Source organism: Chiroxiphia lanceolata, chromosome 5, assembly GCF_009829145.1.
Source record: "Chiroxiphia lanceolata isolate bChiLan1 chromosome 5, bChiLan1.pri, whole genome shotgun sequence".
In the NCBI taxonomy this organism is placed as follows: Eukaryota; Metazoa; Chordata; class Aves; order Passeriformes; family Pipridae; genus Chiroxiphia; species Chiroxiphia lanceolata.
This window is the reverse complement of record NC_045641.1, coordinates 13,822,347-13,838,171: the sequence shown is the minus strand read 5'-3', so window position 1 is coordinate 13,838,171 and position 15,825 is coordinate 13,822,347. Positions and strand designations below refer to the sequence as shown.

At 41.0% G+C, this 15,825-nt stretch overlaps 2 protein-coding genes across 3 annotated transcripts; one reads left to right on the top strand and one right to left on the bottom strand.

Moving 5' to 3' along the window:
• The first annotated feature begins 4,147 nt into the window (after window positions 1–4,147).
• On the top strand, window positions 4,148–5,780 carry EFCAB10 (EF-hand calcium binding domain 10). The gene is made up of 4 exons (XM_032688734.1): window positions 4,148–4,417; window positions 4,502–4,666; window positions 4,926–5,010; window positions 5,437–5,780. Exons 1-4 carry the CDS (start codon window positions 4,318–4,320, stop codon window positions 5,471–5,473), a joined length of 387 nt encoding a protein of 128 aa, XP_032544625.1. The 5' UTR covers window positions 4,148–4,317; the 3' UTR covers window positions 5,474–5,780.
• Window positions 5,781–6,226: 446 nt separating this feature from the next.
• RINT1 (RAD50 interactor 1) lies at window positions 6,227–15,739 on the bottom strand. 2 transcript variants are annotated; one of them, XM_032688731.1, is made up of 14 exons: window positions 15,550–15,739; window positions 14,295–14,490; window positions 13,890–14,131; window positions 13,546–13,719; window positions 13,319–13,468; window positions 12,010–12,166; window positions 11,314–11,424; window positions 10,899–11,124; window positions 10,176–10,313; window positions 9,341–9,540; window positions 8,141–8,355; window positions 7,303–7,483; window positions 7,102–7,220; window positions 6,227–6,462 (listed from the first exon to the last, which is right to left on the bottom strand). In XM_032688731.1, exons 2-14 carry the CDS (start codon window positions 14,469–14,471, stop codon window positions 6,249–6,251), a joined length of 2,304 nt encoding a protein of 767 aa, XP_032544622.1. In that variant the 5' UTR covers window positions 14,472–14,490; window positions 15,550–15,739; the 3' UTR covers window positions 6,227–6,248. The 2 variants fall into 2 exon arrangements, with proteins under 2 accessions (XP_032544622.1, XP_032544623.1); XM_032688732.1 differs by lacking the exon at window positions 15,550–15,739 and having other exon boundaries at window positions 14,295–14,755.
• Window positions 15,740–15,825: the final 86 nt, after the last annotated feature.

Here is a 15,825-nt window from a genome sequence, read left to right as displayed (position 1 = left end):
AGGCATGCTGGAGCAGAACTAGGAAAGCCAAAGCTCAACTGGAGTTGAAGTAAGTGAGGGATATAAGGGACACTTTCAGTACATTAACATGGAAGGAAGGGTAAGTAAAATGTGGGCCCCCACTACATGGGGTAGGTAACCTGGTGACAGAGGACAGGGAAATGACTGAGGTACACTTGTTGCTGCCTTTGCTTCAGATTTTAGGTGGACAGGTCTGTGCTCAGAGCTTTGGGCAGAGTCTGGGTGCCTAAGAGGAAGGCTAAGTTAAGGACTGCTTACCCTGGATCTATAGCAGCCCATGGGAAAAGCTGGGCCTGTTTCAAGGATGCAGGCTGATACCATTACAAGGCTGCTCTCACCCCTGAAAGATCATGAACAGGGTACAGGAGTTCTAAGGACTGGAAAAAGGCAAATGCAATGTCCCTTTTCAAGAAAGACCCAGGGAACTACAGGCTGCTCAGCCCAGGCAGATTATGGAACAACTCTCCTAGAAGCCATGCCTGGACAACTTAGATTTACCAAGGTCTAACTTTGCCTGACCACCCTGCTTCCTCTCTGTGATGAAATGACTGCTCTCAGGTACTGAACAGAGAATGTTGTCTACTTTGATCTTAGCAAGGCTTTTCACACTATCTGCTCTTGTATTCTTACAAGAAACTGGAGAGAGCTGGACTCAAGGTGGGAACTATGAGGTGGCTGGAAAATCAGCTCAGCAGCTGGGCTCAGAGGGCTGACATGGGCTCTTGGAAGTCTGGTTGTTGGTTGGTACTGGTAACATTCCTCAGGGGTTAATAATGGGCCAGATAATGCCAAAGGGCTTCATTACCATCCTAGGCACTGGGATGGGTTGAGGTTTCAGGGAGGTGATTGATACAGCAGGGCCAGGGCTGTCCTTCAGAGGGAGCTCAACAAGCTAGAAAATTGGGCTGGCAGTAACCTCAGTAGATTCACCTAAGATAAACACAGAGCTCCACACACAGGAGAGAGGCATAACCCCATGGGCACTTACTGGCAAGAAAGCAACTCTGCAGAAAAAGGGGCTGGTGGACAAGCTGAACATGAGTCAGTAAGGGAACTGAACGCTACACAGCCTGAGCTTCAGCAGTGTGACTGCTATCTACATGTCTTACAAACGCAGGCAGCAGTGGGAGGGAATGGATTGTCACCCCTGTTTTGGCACTCGTGAGACTGAATCTGCAGAACCGTGTCTGGTTTGGGCCTGCGATGCACAGGACTCAGCTGGGGAACTGAAGTGAGTCCAAGTGGAGCGCTGACGGGAGGATCAGTAGCTGGAGCATATCAAGTAAAATGATATGCTTAAAAAAAGTGTTTTGCTCCGTGTTACAAGAAGAAGATTAAGAAGGAGAGAGGGATCTGAGTGCTGCCTTCAGCTACAAGACGTGTGACTGTAGGAAGGATGGAGCCAGACACTTCTAATGGTACAGAACAAAATGGCAAGAAGCAACAGAGATAAGGTAGAGCAAGGGGAATTGTGATAATTGTCTCTGAAGAGACAAGGCAAAAAGTCTTTGTCTAATAGTCGAGCACTGGAACAGGGACCAAATGATGTTGTGGAATCTCCATCCTGGAGAAAGTAAAAACTTTACAAGTCTGTGAACAACCTGAGCTATCTTTGAAATTAGCACAATTTGAGGAGGGAAGGGGGTTGACCACATGATCTCCAAAGGACCATTCCAACCTAAATTATTCTGCAGTAAAAACAACCAAAAAATGGTTCTGGCTGTTGAGATAAGTAATACCCAGAAGCTCACTATTTCTGCAGTTAAGCACTTTCCTTTATAAATGTACAGTGTAAAATCCCCTGGCAAGGAACTCACCTTGAGGACAAACACAGAGGAAAGGTGCAGTGGAGCTGTTCCAAAGCAGCTCCAGAAATGGCAGGACCCAATCCCTGCAGCTCACCCTATGCCCCCTAGCACAGAGTCCTTTCTGATGTCCATGCTGAGGAGGAGTAGAGGCAGGCAAAGCATTAAAGGAGCTGCTCTCACCAGCTGTGTGCACAGGAAGCATGTGGCAGACTTTTCCTATCTGTATTGCTCCTGTCTCTCCCCGCAGCCCTAGATATTAGTCTTCTGACACTCCCATTTGGAAGAACATGTCCATCTGCCTGTTTTCCCCTGCAAGACAAACGCTTGTTCTGCAACTGGCTTCATAGCTGACCTGCAGCCCCTGTTCCTCTTCATTACAACCCATAAGATTCCAGGTAGTCTATTTAGTCCTATTAAATTAGATAAAAGGCTTAAATTACTAATGATATTCTGTAGAAGGCTCAGCTTCTGTCACAACAGGTATTAAGTCTTCCAAACAAATTCAGTTTATATAACCAGGACATTTTAAACACATGAAGATAATTTGGTCATTTGGTTCTCTATTAAAATTCATTTAGTAGTGTCACTATAATGGAACCAGAATATGTTCAAATGTTTGTCAAATCCTGTTTTTCTCAGTCACCAAAAGTTCAGTTTCTCTTATAGTAGTCCATGTGAGCTTCTGAAAAATTATCCTAAAGTCTCATACTTTTAGGATCATATATATAGCTGATACTACCATGATATCAACTGAGGATAATAATTTATTACTTAAATAATAAATACATGATTCGTTATCAGAACATTTTTTTTCAAGGCAATAAATTGTGCTTCCTTAACAGTGAAATAGAATTTAAAATATATATATTTCTAGTTGTAAATCAAATCAGGGTTTGCTCTGCTTAGTGATATTTTTGAACCATTCCTTAGAGAAACACACTTAAATCTGTAATTCCTGTGTTTATTCTTAAAATTTCAGCCTTCAACATACATGTTTCATACTGGTTATCTTTGTTGACTACTAAAGGAGAAACATCCTTTGCCAAATGCTGTTTTCCCTACCCCAAACACTCACTTACCTTCCTACCAACCAAGCTTTCACTTGCTCCTTCCTCTCCTGTCAATCTTTCTATCCTTAGGTTCTCATTTTAAGAAAATATTTTCCATGTCTTTATTTATTCCCTGCTGAATTTCTTGTTTGTACTTCTCCACACTTCAATCTACACTTTCTCTCATAGCTCTTTTTCATTAAAAAAATTTGGTAGTGCTTTGCAAACTCTGTTGAAAGGCATAGAAAAATCAAATGCAGGAATGGATTCAGTAACTATGAAATGTATTCCTTAGGAAAAGGAAGTTTCCATCAGTCCAGGTAGTTGTCATAGGAAGTAACTGTTAGAAATCTACACTTCCCCTAGCCCTAATTAAGATTCAGAGCAGGTAGCATAATCAGTTTAAAATACTAGTGAATACAGACAGGGCTTGGCTGTACAATCTCTGCAGTTTTGGATCCTGCCTTTCTCCCAGTTTATCTAAGAAAATAAAAAGTGAATTCTATAATGTCTTGAGATGTTTTAGTTCTGGCAAATAATTAAGTATTTATAGGGCTAGACTTTTCACAGGAATACCATTTTTTGATATTCGCCCATTTATCATCTGGTTTTATTTGATGGCAAATGCTTATACCACTGTAGATTTGCTTGATTTTGGACACTGGTTAGTACAATCAAGAGCTTCCATGATGTCTCCTCTCTGTTTGCACAGGCTGTGCTGCAAGCCTCTATAATGATTTTTAAATGCAACCCTCTTACTCTTGAATTGTCAGGATTGGAAGGGACCTCTGGAGATCATCCCGTCCAACCCCTGCCAAAGCAGGGTCACCTGGAGCAGGTGACACAGGAACGCGTCCAGGTGGGTTTGGAATGTCTCCAGAGAGGGACAATCGATGACCCCCCTGAGCAGCCTGTTCAGTGCTCTGCCATCCTCGATGAAATGAAGCTCTCCCTCATGCTGGGGTGGAACTCTTGTGTTTCAGTTTATGGCCATTGCTCCTCGTCCTGTCGCTGGGTACCACCCAAAAGAGTCCGGCAGCATCCTCTCGGCACCACCTTTGAGATATTTATATGTATTGACGAGATCCCCTCCCAGTCTTCTCCAGACTAAACAGACCCTGAACACCCGCGTACATATTAAAAAACCACCGCGCGTAATTTGCCCTCCCCACGAACTAACACAACCGCGAAGCCCTCGCTCCGCCGGCAGCGGGGAGTGTCTGTTCCGGTGGTAACGTGACGACATCCAGGAAAACCAGTGTTTGCTTCCCGCTGGCCTCGGCGGAGCCGCCTCCCGCCCCGCGGCTGGAGCTGCCTGAGGGAGCGCTGGCTCCGCGCCCCGGTTCTGTGGGAGCTCCTCTGACCGTCCCCCCGCCCCGAGCCCGCACAGCCCCCGCCGGGCCCGGTGCCACCTCACGCCCGTGTCCCGGCCCCGCGGGATGGCGGCGGGCGAGGAGCAGAGCCGAGAGTACCTGCGGCGGCACCGGCTCCCCGAGCTGCTGCAGCACCTCGGAGCGCTGCTGCTCTTCCACCGCCCCGGTGCGGCTCCGACCCGCGGGGGAGGGAGGGGGGCAGCGCGGCCTGAGGGCTCCGGCTGAGGGCCCCGCTCTGACTTGGTTGCAGAAAGGCCACGCGAGTTCCTGATCCAGGCGCTGGAAAGGGTGAAGGCTGGCAGGCGGGCCGAGGGGGAGTACCCAGACCTGATGGACGAGGCCAACGTGGAGGCCATGTTCAGCCTGCTGGATGTGCTGGGCCAGGGCCACATCACGCCAGTGCAGTACAGGGAAGGTGCGTCCCCCCTGAACCGCAGCTCACACCAAGCTGCGTGGGGCTGGTCGTTTGTTTGCACAGAAGTAATACAGTAGTTTCAGAGTTACACATCTGTGTACCTAAGAATTATCTGCACACCTGCCCAGAACGTGGGAAGTTAAAAAAAATTACACGTTGTGAAATTACATGTTTGCCTTTTATTCGATCTAGGCCGCTTGAAGATGTTAAATCCATCTGTCAAAAACTCACATAGGACATTTTCTTTCCTTAACTTTAGCTCTTAAAACTTTGGGACTGAGCACTGAGGATCTGGAAGTTGGAGATGATGAAAATATCACACTGGAGGTATTCAAGGAAGGAGTGTAAGTTTAATTGAAAGTTGTTTTTTTGGAGGGGAGGATACACATAGGAGATATCTGAGATTTTACAAGGTCAGTTACTGCCTGACTGTGCTTGGCTTGCTATAAGATGAACCAAACTCCATTTTCCTCTACCAGCTCAGTTTCAGGATCTTCTCCCAGGAGACCTCTCACCTTACCTACCCCTCTCATCAGGCAGCCCGGGGTGTTCCACTACTCATCTAGAAATGTGAAACAGTGAGGCACTGTTCTCTTCTGTGCCAGGGGTGGTACTACAGCTGTAGATAAAATAAGCTCAAGTTTTAATAATTTCTCATAGTCAACGTAGAGTTGTAGGGACAATTTTTAGTAACTGTTGCAGTCACTGAAAGGTAATGAACTAATTATCCACACTGTTACCTAACTAGAGGTTTTCTTTTTCTGCCTTAGGAAGAAAAGGATGCTGGAGAGCTGGGCTGTGTATTAGTTTGAGCAGTGGTCTGTGATATATATGAAAACTAGGCATCGGCCTCAGTTTTTCTTCTGGCGTGTCAGCTGTGGATAGCTGATTTTAAGCAGCATTCTTTTTCTTGTCTCCCCCTGCTTCAGATGAGCAATCAGCTGAAAAGGACAAATGGCAAGAACTTCTTCGTGTCTGCCAGGCACTGGAGAGATATTGTTTGAGAATTGCTTTTCTTAATACAGTTAGATGGTTTAAAAAAAAAAAAAAAAGAAGAGATCTCTTACATAACCAAAATAGTGGTTTGGAGTTTCCTCCTTCAGGTTGCAGCTTACAGTTCAGGATTGTTAGCAGCTGGCTCATTACTACTGAATAAAATTGTTTTGGAGGCTTGTGCTGTGTTTTGGGTTTTTTTAAGGAAAAAGCAACTTCAGCAAGTTACGATAAATGTTCACAGGTAAAGGTAGGCAGCACCTCCAAGTAAAGTGCTGTTTTTAAAACTTGCCACACACTATTTATGCAATTTTTAAGGAGAAACTTTTTAAAAAATTAGGAGAGACTCTCATACAGAAAAAAAAAATGAATTAGTGTGAATGAAGAAAACAAAGTGACTTATTCCCTCCTTCTTTGAATTTTTTTTTTTTTAGAAAATGTATAGAATAAAGCATAAGATCAGATTAAAACAGTTGTTCAGCATACAGAATTGAAAAAAAATGACACAAGTATATTAAAAAATATTTGCTTTGGTTTTGTTTGGAATAAGTAATCTACACCAAGATATTAACCATTGCTGAGTAAGTCTTTATTTTCCTGTATTTGGCCAATTAGCTCTCAAATTGAGAAGAATCTCAACATCCTTTTGAGCCAGTTTATAAACTCCAAGTTCATTTAGCGCTGCTGTTGCAGAGGGCTGGCTTGGATTTAAAGTTTCATTTTCTGAGGCTGATTGTAGGACATCCTTCAGAAGCAAGGCAGAGCCAACATTCAGATTCAGGATAATGCAGGCTTCTTTTATGCTAGAGGAAAAAAGTTACATGGATTAATATAAGCAGCACCCATAAGATACTCACTGTGTGCACAAATTGAAGTGTAACAAAAACTTCCATGCTCCATGTTGGTTTAAAAATATTAAGATTTCTGCCCCATTTAGCCTAAGAGTTTGATGCTGGACTCTTCAGAAGACTGTGGGCTGTGTAAAAAAAGACTAATCACAAATAAGGTAGTAGATTCTTGTCCATGACAGCAACTAGACTGCTACACAAGGCAGCTCTGAGCAGGAACATATTTTAAACTAGTCTTTCTTCGAACAGTAAAGTTTATTGTGTTGTAACTGTATCTCTGATTAGTTTCTTTGGCCCCCGTTTCACTAGTCTGTGCTAGTTAATATTCCTTCCATAGGTTAATGTATCTAGACATCCTTACTGCACAAAATACCCCAGAACACATCACAAATCTGTTGCTGAGTACATGCTTCAGAGTAAAAACTTTCCTAGTTGAAAACATCAAAGGCATAAACAATCCACACATTTTAAGTGTGGATCAAAACTAATTGTGAAAAAATCTTGGTGAAAAAATCTTGGTCTTACATAAAACACGCATGTTTATCTGGACACTCACTTCTGAAATACCAATAGATCAGAAGCTTGCCTACTTACTGCTTGAAGTAGTTTTCTGGCCTCTTGCAGTAGTGTGAAAATAAAGGGAACAAATTTCTACTCATGTCAAACTGAAGTTGTGCTGCTCCTCCTTCATTGAAATGATTTGCCATAATTATCTACAAACACAAAGAGGTGCATCTGCTGTTTAAGCCAGTCACTGACACTACATGGTACTGCACAGGTCACATTGATACCTACTTCCTGATAAATGTATAGATCCACTTTCTCTGCAAGCATTTGCCAGAAGATTTTGAACAGTGAGTGACAGAGCTGCTGTTCCAGTTGCAGCAAACGGTCCCGCAGGGTCTGCAACATGGGGCAGGCTGTGCTCGACAAAGACATCACTGCTTGCTCTGCCTGAGATGGTAAAGACAACCACCTGAAAGAAACCATTGCACTGAAGTCATTATAATGAAATTATTCATACTACAACAACTGAAGTTAAAATTATCCTTTAAAAAAAAAATCTTACCCATTTACAATGGTTCAGAGACAGTTCTCCTTTCCATTTCTAATCTACAAGTTATCAGTCTAATGCTATGTTTGAATTTCATTTAATATTAAACTCATGCTTTAGTTATAAATCTCTGAACGTGTCACTCCAGGAAACCCCATCTAATCTGGAAATCATTAAATTCTATTCCTTTCATGAAGTACTTCAGAAATTCTACTCTGTAGGAAATATTCAAGCAGCTCTATGGGACTGTGAAGACAGAACAGTCATTACAGGCCATTTTGCATAAAATCTTTAACACCACAATGTATAAAATTATTCTCTTCCAAACTAGAGTGATCCAGAATTCTTCCTTTGGTTCTTAAGATAATGCACCCACTAATTGTGGAACTACTTTAGAAAACATATCATGAAAATAGTTCTAAGGTAAGTATTAACAGAATTTTTCAAAACTTACTATTCTGCAGCATTCTTACTCAGGAAAAAAAATTCTACCTATTCTCTATTCCTGCCTTTAATTACCTCAGTATTTTTAACAGGAAATAATATTGTAACATGGGAAGAGATTAAACAGACAAACACCTCTCTTTTTTGTACAGCTTTGCAGCATCTTTGACCTCCCTGAAGACATGATCGACTTGGCGGGTCAGCATGTCGTGCTTGAGGCGCTCCAGGAGGTGGATCATCTCGTCAAAGACAGAGCTCTCCATGGACGCCAACTGCCCCAGCTGGAGCTGACTGACAGCGTCACTCTCTGCACGAACCTCCAGCTCGGCCTGCTGCAGCTGCAGGAAGAACTGGGCAAACAAAACCGGGGATGAACGCTGTAAAAAAGTAATCTTGCCATTTGAACTTTTCATTGGTACTTCGATAGGCACAGTTCTAGAAAACACACTCTCCTGGCACATTTAGAAACTTAAAAATTTAAGATTTTCAAAACACTTTCTTATCTTTCCCCGTTTTCCTGATTTAGTGAAAAACAAATCACAGTGGTTTAATTCTAGCAATGGAACTGATATGGCTCCCAGATACAACAGTAGATAGGTAATGGGAACAGATCTAGAGAAAAACTAAAAAGATGTTTTAAGATTGATGCAGAATGCTATACAAGAAAAAATCTACCTTGAACTTTTTAACGTTTGCAAAAGTAAACTTTAGTTGTAATTTTTTAGAAATGAGCATTCATTAAATCATAAGTTTGCTGTGCTGACAACAGCAAGAAAATAGACTGAGTCTATCGAGTTTAATGTGACATCGTGGTAACCAACAATGATTACCACATTTTGGTTTGCTTTTAAGCAGATCAAGACACTGTAGCAGATGCAGTTATACACGTGAAGCCTGCTGTCCTGTCAAGTCAAGATTACCCCCTGCCAGAGCCACAGCTTCCTGTGAAGACAAAAAGAATTTGGAGGCTACTGCTTACACTCTAACATCAGGGGCTGTTAATACTGGTTCAGAGATCTCCAAACTCAAGAGTCTTTTACAATAAAAAGGCATGTAAAGGAGACTATTTTTTTTTTGTTTGGTTGGATTATTCCATTCCTCAGGCTTGCTTTGCATTTCCCTCGGAAGTTTATAATTAACACAGCTTAGATCTCAAACAATAATCTGTCCTTGTTTATACATCTTCTATTAAATCTGAATTTACATCTCATTCTATTTTTTCTGTAATTAAATCTTCTGAATACACTTAAAACAGTACTGAAAAAAAGTGTTTGTTATGAAATAAACATCCAAAGCCTATTTTTAATTTTTTTTTCTAGCAGAATAATTACTTACTACATTGTCAGCCCAGTCTGCCAACACTGTTGCTATATAGTTAACAGCATTAAGGATTGCACAGTATCGGAATCCTAAGGAAGCTCTGGTCTCTTCCTTCATCACTTGAGTTAATCGTATCCTGAAATCATCAACTAACTCCTTCTGTAGGCCCAGGAACTGAAGTTTTCTGGAAGCTGTTGGAAGATTCTTATACCTGTCTGGAAAGACATTAATAAAAAAATGCTTTTAGGTTTTCCAACACTGAAAAAAGAAATATTAAGTCATCTTACTGCACCACCTTATGCCTGTGAGAACATTATACAGTATTTAAAAATAATGACATGTCAACAATCTCAGGGAAACTATCATGCAAAAGCTAAACATGCCAAGAAACGAGCAATGTGTGGCCATACTGCACCCTCCAGCATGGCCCCTAAAGCCTCCTCACACAGAAGAAGACAAAGCCACTGAAAATACATATCCTGAAAACATACTTGATCTTATCTTCTCTTCTAAAAAAGCAGGTGTTACTTAATAGCTTCTAAATTGTCACACATTCAAAAGGAACAGTCCTATTTATTACTGCATTGCAACAAATTATCTTATGTCAAGTAAATGTATGTGTATTTTTAATTATTATTTTGCAAACATGTCACTAGCTCAAGATTATTTCTTTGTGTTAGTGTCCAAAATACAAAACAAACAGGAAGCTTTTATAAGCTGCAAACATCACAACTTTGCAACATTATTTGGTGACTACTGCTGACAATGAATATTGAGTAAAGAAATCTGTTAAGTGAAGGTTTTTTTACTATTCATTACAAACAACAGCAATGCCCACAGATATAATTACCTGTTATAACTAACAAGAGAGTCATAAAAGTTTCAGCACAGTCTGGAACTTTCATTTCATCTACATCAGTGATATCTTTGTACTGTGATATCCATGCAGCCTCTGATGAAAGCATAGAGTCCATTTTCTGAAGAGCAACTGAGATGCACAAAACTTGTAAATTAAGTTTTTCATTTTAAAAAAATTCTAACAAAAGCCCCCCTAAAATAAATAAACATAAAAGCCTTATCTCTTGTAAGTTAAATTTTGCATTTTCAGGTTATAAAAAACACTGGCAACTGGCTTCATACAAAACCAGCTTCAATGTATCTGTGTTTACAATGCCATTAACAGATATGTCAGAGTTGACTGGGGGTTTGCTTTGGATTTTTAGTAGTTGGCTTGCTCCTTTCCAATATATTTCTTACTCATTTCTCAAAAACAATATCTTTCTCTTATTTCAATTAAAAGTTCACCCTTGCCTGCACACACATAACATCTGTCTAAAAATAAGCCCACTTGATTCCATACAGCTTAGGGGGCAAGAGTCCTAAAAACTACAGAAGCACTATTAGCCTAATCAGTTTTTATTCAGAATAATCACAGAGTATAAAAAAATGAATGTTTTCTGTAGTAGCCCTGTCCAGGTGATTTATGCTATTTGAGAAGGCCAGTTGTGCAAGTTATACACATACTTTCTGATTGTGCAATATAAAGGCCAACGAAATCCATTGGAAGTCTTACATTTTTTTTCCACTGTTAGCCACCTTTGGAAGCAGGATTCTTCTGACAGAATATGCATGCAACTGGGAAAGCTGCTGAGATAACCATGAACGCTGTATAACTCTCTCTCAAATAGAAGTACCTCATCCACAAGGTGACAAAAGAGCGTATCATCATACAACAGGCAGGGAATATCAGCAGCCAACTTCTCCAAAATCAGCATTACTAGGGCACGAGAGAATTCAAGCTTTTGAAAGAAAAGAAAGTTAATAAAATGTCAGAGATAGGAAGTACTAACCTGTGCAAACATGTATACAACAAACTGCTACTAGATAAAGTCTCACCACATACTGAAACCAGTGGAAATGGGATTACACAAATATCTATCAGAAGCTGACTTAGATATTCACATACATGAAATCATGACAGTGCTTACCCCAGCATTCAATGAAGATCCCACCTTGTCGAGTATTGGCTGGATTTTGTCATCAAGGAACTTTGCATGATTTCCAATCCACATAAGTACTTGCGTTAAATACCACTCAGGCTTATTTAAAAAAAGAAAACAAACTATTAAATGCATCCAAACAACATTTATTCAAGTGCTACTAGTATCTTAGGACAAATTTCTAAAAATACCACTCTCTCCCCCTGCCTTCTCTTGATCTCAGGTCACACAAGTCTCTCATTCTGTTTCACTGACCTCTGATTCTTATAAAAGTATTATCAAAGGAATATTTCTGGATTTGCATTGTCTAAAATGTACTAAATATTCTGTTCCTCCTCAAACAAAAGCTCCATTTTTATTTTTCCCTTCTCTATAGCTTTCTCACTGATGAGAGCCTCTTTTCTGCTTCATATACTTCCTCTTGTTCTTCTGGTCTTTTATTTCTCAATACAACAAAAAGGATCTGGTCAAAGGAAAAATATCATCTAGCCCAGAGAAAATGCCTGTGCCTCTGAAAGGTCTCCAAGTGATATCTCCATGTCTGTCCACACATACAGGCACTGCATAGTTTTGAAGAATCTTGATTTCAGAAAGGAAACTGTGAAACCTATGCAATGTAAATACAGCACTCTCTCTGCTGTTTAAAAAAGCTATTTAGAAATATCAAACCACCTTCTCCCATACCTTGTTTAGAACATTGGTTTGTTTATTTCCAGTGAAATGATACTTGAATCTTTTCTGAAGAGGATTCAGCATGATCTGTATCGGAAGGACAATGGGTGGTGAGGGGGGTAGAGAGTACTTTTCTGGCAATTGTTTAGGCTTGGTTAACAGTTCATCTCTAAGTGTGACAGTCAAGGATGAATTTAAGTGTGCTATTCTCCCAACATCATCATTTCAATAGAATGGGCTTATGAAAATCAACACTGCTTAGTTCTACCTCACTGGCTGAAGGCAGTATTATGAAATCAATACAATTCCTCAAACATAAAAGGTACTGAAAATATTCCACTTTATATAATATTTAACATAACTCGGGCCTCTAAGGATTATTTATTCAATGACAATATAAGTCCCTTAAGTCAGTTTGATTTAGGAAAGATGTAATTAAAAAGAAAGAACACAGCAAACCACCATTGTCAGAACCAAACACAGTGGCTGTCCAAGCGACACGCTTATTCATATTTGTTAAAGGAGGATAAAGACTCCTGGAATTAATAAATCCAAGACATGATTTTCCACTTTCACATAACTGATTTAAGTGACCCAGTCTGCCAAACCAGAATTATTACCAACTCAGGGTTGTATACAGTGCCTTGCAGCTTCCCACTCCATGATTACAAAACCAAAACAAAAACCAACCAACCAAAAAACATCCACAGTCAGAAAAAATGGTTAGCTGTGCTTTATTTAATTCACAAAAACCAGGAACGGAATGAGCAGCAGTGCCTTCTGAGTAACCAGAAAAGCAGACTACTATTGCTGCACAATGAAAATCCTCTTGTAGTCTCCCCTTTTTGCAAAGTCTCCCTCCAAGACATGTATCTTTAGTCTTCCCTCTTTTCCTTCTGGGGTGGGACATATTAAAGTGACTAAGGCTGATTTCAAATAAGGCTATAAACAAAATGGACTAACTGTGTAAAATAAGACACGTATCACCATTTATTTTTACTAACGTAAAATTGTGTAATTGTACCAAAGTGTGTAAGACCAGATGCTCACAAAACCTGAACTGTCACCTACCATGAGATCACTAGATCTGATGACTTGAAGTTAAAATGTTGCTACTGTGAAAGAGAGCAACTCTGGCGCTTGGCATTTTCTAAAGAACAAAACAACCCCCTCCAATATTCTAATGGTAATACAAAGTAATGCAAATTCAAATTACCTTCCGTCTTTCGGGAGAACAACATTTAAAATGATTATCCTCGAAAATGCCCACCTCTAACGTTTATTCTTACCAAAATGCACCACAACAGTTTAAAAAGGATACGAGGTTTGCAGTTTCAGAAGCTGACAAAACAGCATCTCCAAGTTGCTGTACACGTCGGGAGTGTTGGCTGGAGCAGCAAGGCCAAAGGCCTGAGACTGGGGCGGCCCCACGAAGGGCCAGCGGAGCTGTGTCAGCACCTCCTCGAAGTCACTGCAACACACAGCAAGCACTTCAACACCAACTCACAGCACCAGGCAAAGACCAGGGACTCACAGTGCGTCTCTTACCTCGTCAGTTTGTCCTTAAGAATTTTATGCCAGAATTTAACAGTGGATCTCACAAATTCAAGCAGATGCGAACAAGATGACTCCTGAAGTTTAATATCCAGTTCCGCCATGAACGCCAGAGTACTGGCTGCCTCTGGAACATTGTTGGTCATCAGATATTGCTGGATGCTATCACTGTAAAATACAAGAAAAGTCAAGGCCAAATATTCGTTAAAGATAACAGAAAATAATAATTTGTATATTGAAAAACAAAGACAAAACTTTCTTGAATCTAAAATATTTTAATGATGGGATAAACTAGGTTACCAGTCTTGGAACACATATACAGTACTCAGAAACTTTACCTTAACTCTTCTATTCGAGAAATCCATTTGAGATAGGCCAGGTGTCGCTCAATCTCTTCTACCTGACTGATCAGTACATCAAGATCCTCCATCCATGGTTGAGCTTTCAGTAAGTGGGCACTGATCGAATCAGACAGAAGAGTTTCTTCCTCTAGAAGCCGACTCAGAGACTTTTTAGAATCTTCTGCATTCTTTAAGGCATTCTGAATTCTTTTAGGGACTTCTGATGAAACTGTAAGTACCTATATTCACAGAGAAATATTAAGGCTGACATAAAAACACTGCACTGTGCAGAGTAGTACCATTTGAGATACTAACACATTTCATTTAGTTAAATATATGTAATCAGTCATGAGTCATCAGCATATTCAGAAGAAGAAAAAAATGAAAAAGAAAGATGCTTACCTGTTCTTCTAACTGCTTTTTGTTTTCAGATAGCTTATCAATCAGGTTGTCTAGGTTCCTCAGGGAATCATAGTCATTTCCAACTTCTCTTTCCACAAATTCAGAAACATAGTAAGGGATATCACAATGATCTAGATCTCTAGTGGCTTCTTTCTTTCTAACAGCAACGCTTGCCATGTTTTTCTTCTCTGCAACACTGAGTATACAATTTCTAATTAGCCACCACTAGGCACAAACAAATATTGATCTACTGAGGACAGAAAACTCCATGGAAAGCTGGGCAGTTCAATTTAACCTGAAACTTAAATAAGAAATTCACAAAATATATTGCTTTAAGTGCTATAATTTGCTGGCTTAAGTCTTAACTGAGATCTGATAAAACCTTGCTCATACAGGCAATCGGTGAGTTATTATACATCAATTACTGAAGAGAACTATGCCTGTTAATTTCGTCCCCAAAAGTGCAAAATATATTAAAAATAATTCAATATACATGTGGTTCCCACATATATAATATAGAAAACCTAACGAAAAGCACTGGGAAAATGTTTTTTTTTTTTTTTTAAAATACAAAGGAAGATAACATTCTGCTCTACCCTTTCACACCGTTTAGGATGTTTCAAAGATGTCAGCTGATGACTGACATTATTAGCAAAGTGTCCATGCGGGTCTTACAATGATCTGGAAAGTAAAAGCATAACAAATATTTATTAAAAAACCCCCACACATTATAACATAAGAGGCACTTGCTGATCTACACATTTGGCAACATCCAGAGAAAACCCGACATTATTCCACTGTGCGTGATCATCCTCTCAAAACACGCAACAGTGATGAGTGTTTGGCTAGTCCAATTCTCTACTTTTTAGTATCACTTCCAAAACAGTATTTAAAAATAAAATCTATACATTTGCACTTTATCTGCTTTAATTAAGGCTTTAATTAAGCTACAAACCCTATTAAACTGACAACAGGAAAGCTGATGTGCAGTTGATGAGCCAGAGTTAGAGAGGCAATAGAAAGCACCAGCAAGGATAAACTGGGAGACCACGGGTGCTGCTGAGGAAGAAGTGAATAAAGAAAATAGAGCATTGTTTGCAGCAATTAATAAAAAAAAAAATACCGCAGAAAACAACTAACCGAGCGGCGCTCTCTTCTTACTAGAGGAAAGGACGGGGATACAGGAGAGAGGAACAGGACGCCGGGAGCATCCCTCCCACTCCCTCCCCGCTGAGGCCCGCGGCTCTGCACCCACCTTGGCCAGAGGGCCGGGCCGTTCCAAGGATCGACCCAGGGCTCTGCGGGCTCCGGGCTACGAGTCGGCGAGCCCTTCCTCCCCCGCCGCGGGCGCCGGGCCCCGGGGCGCCGCCTCCCCTCTCAGGCCGGTGCCGCAGGGCCAGGACAGCCGGGGGTGCCGCAGGGCCAGCCGGGGGTGCCGCAAGGCGAGCAGAGCCCGGGGTGCCTCAGCCCGGAGCCCCTCGCCGGGTCCCCGCGGCCGCGGCGCCGCCCCCGCCGCGTCAGCGCCGTGCGG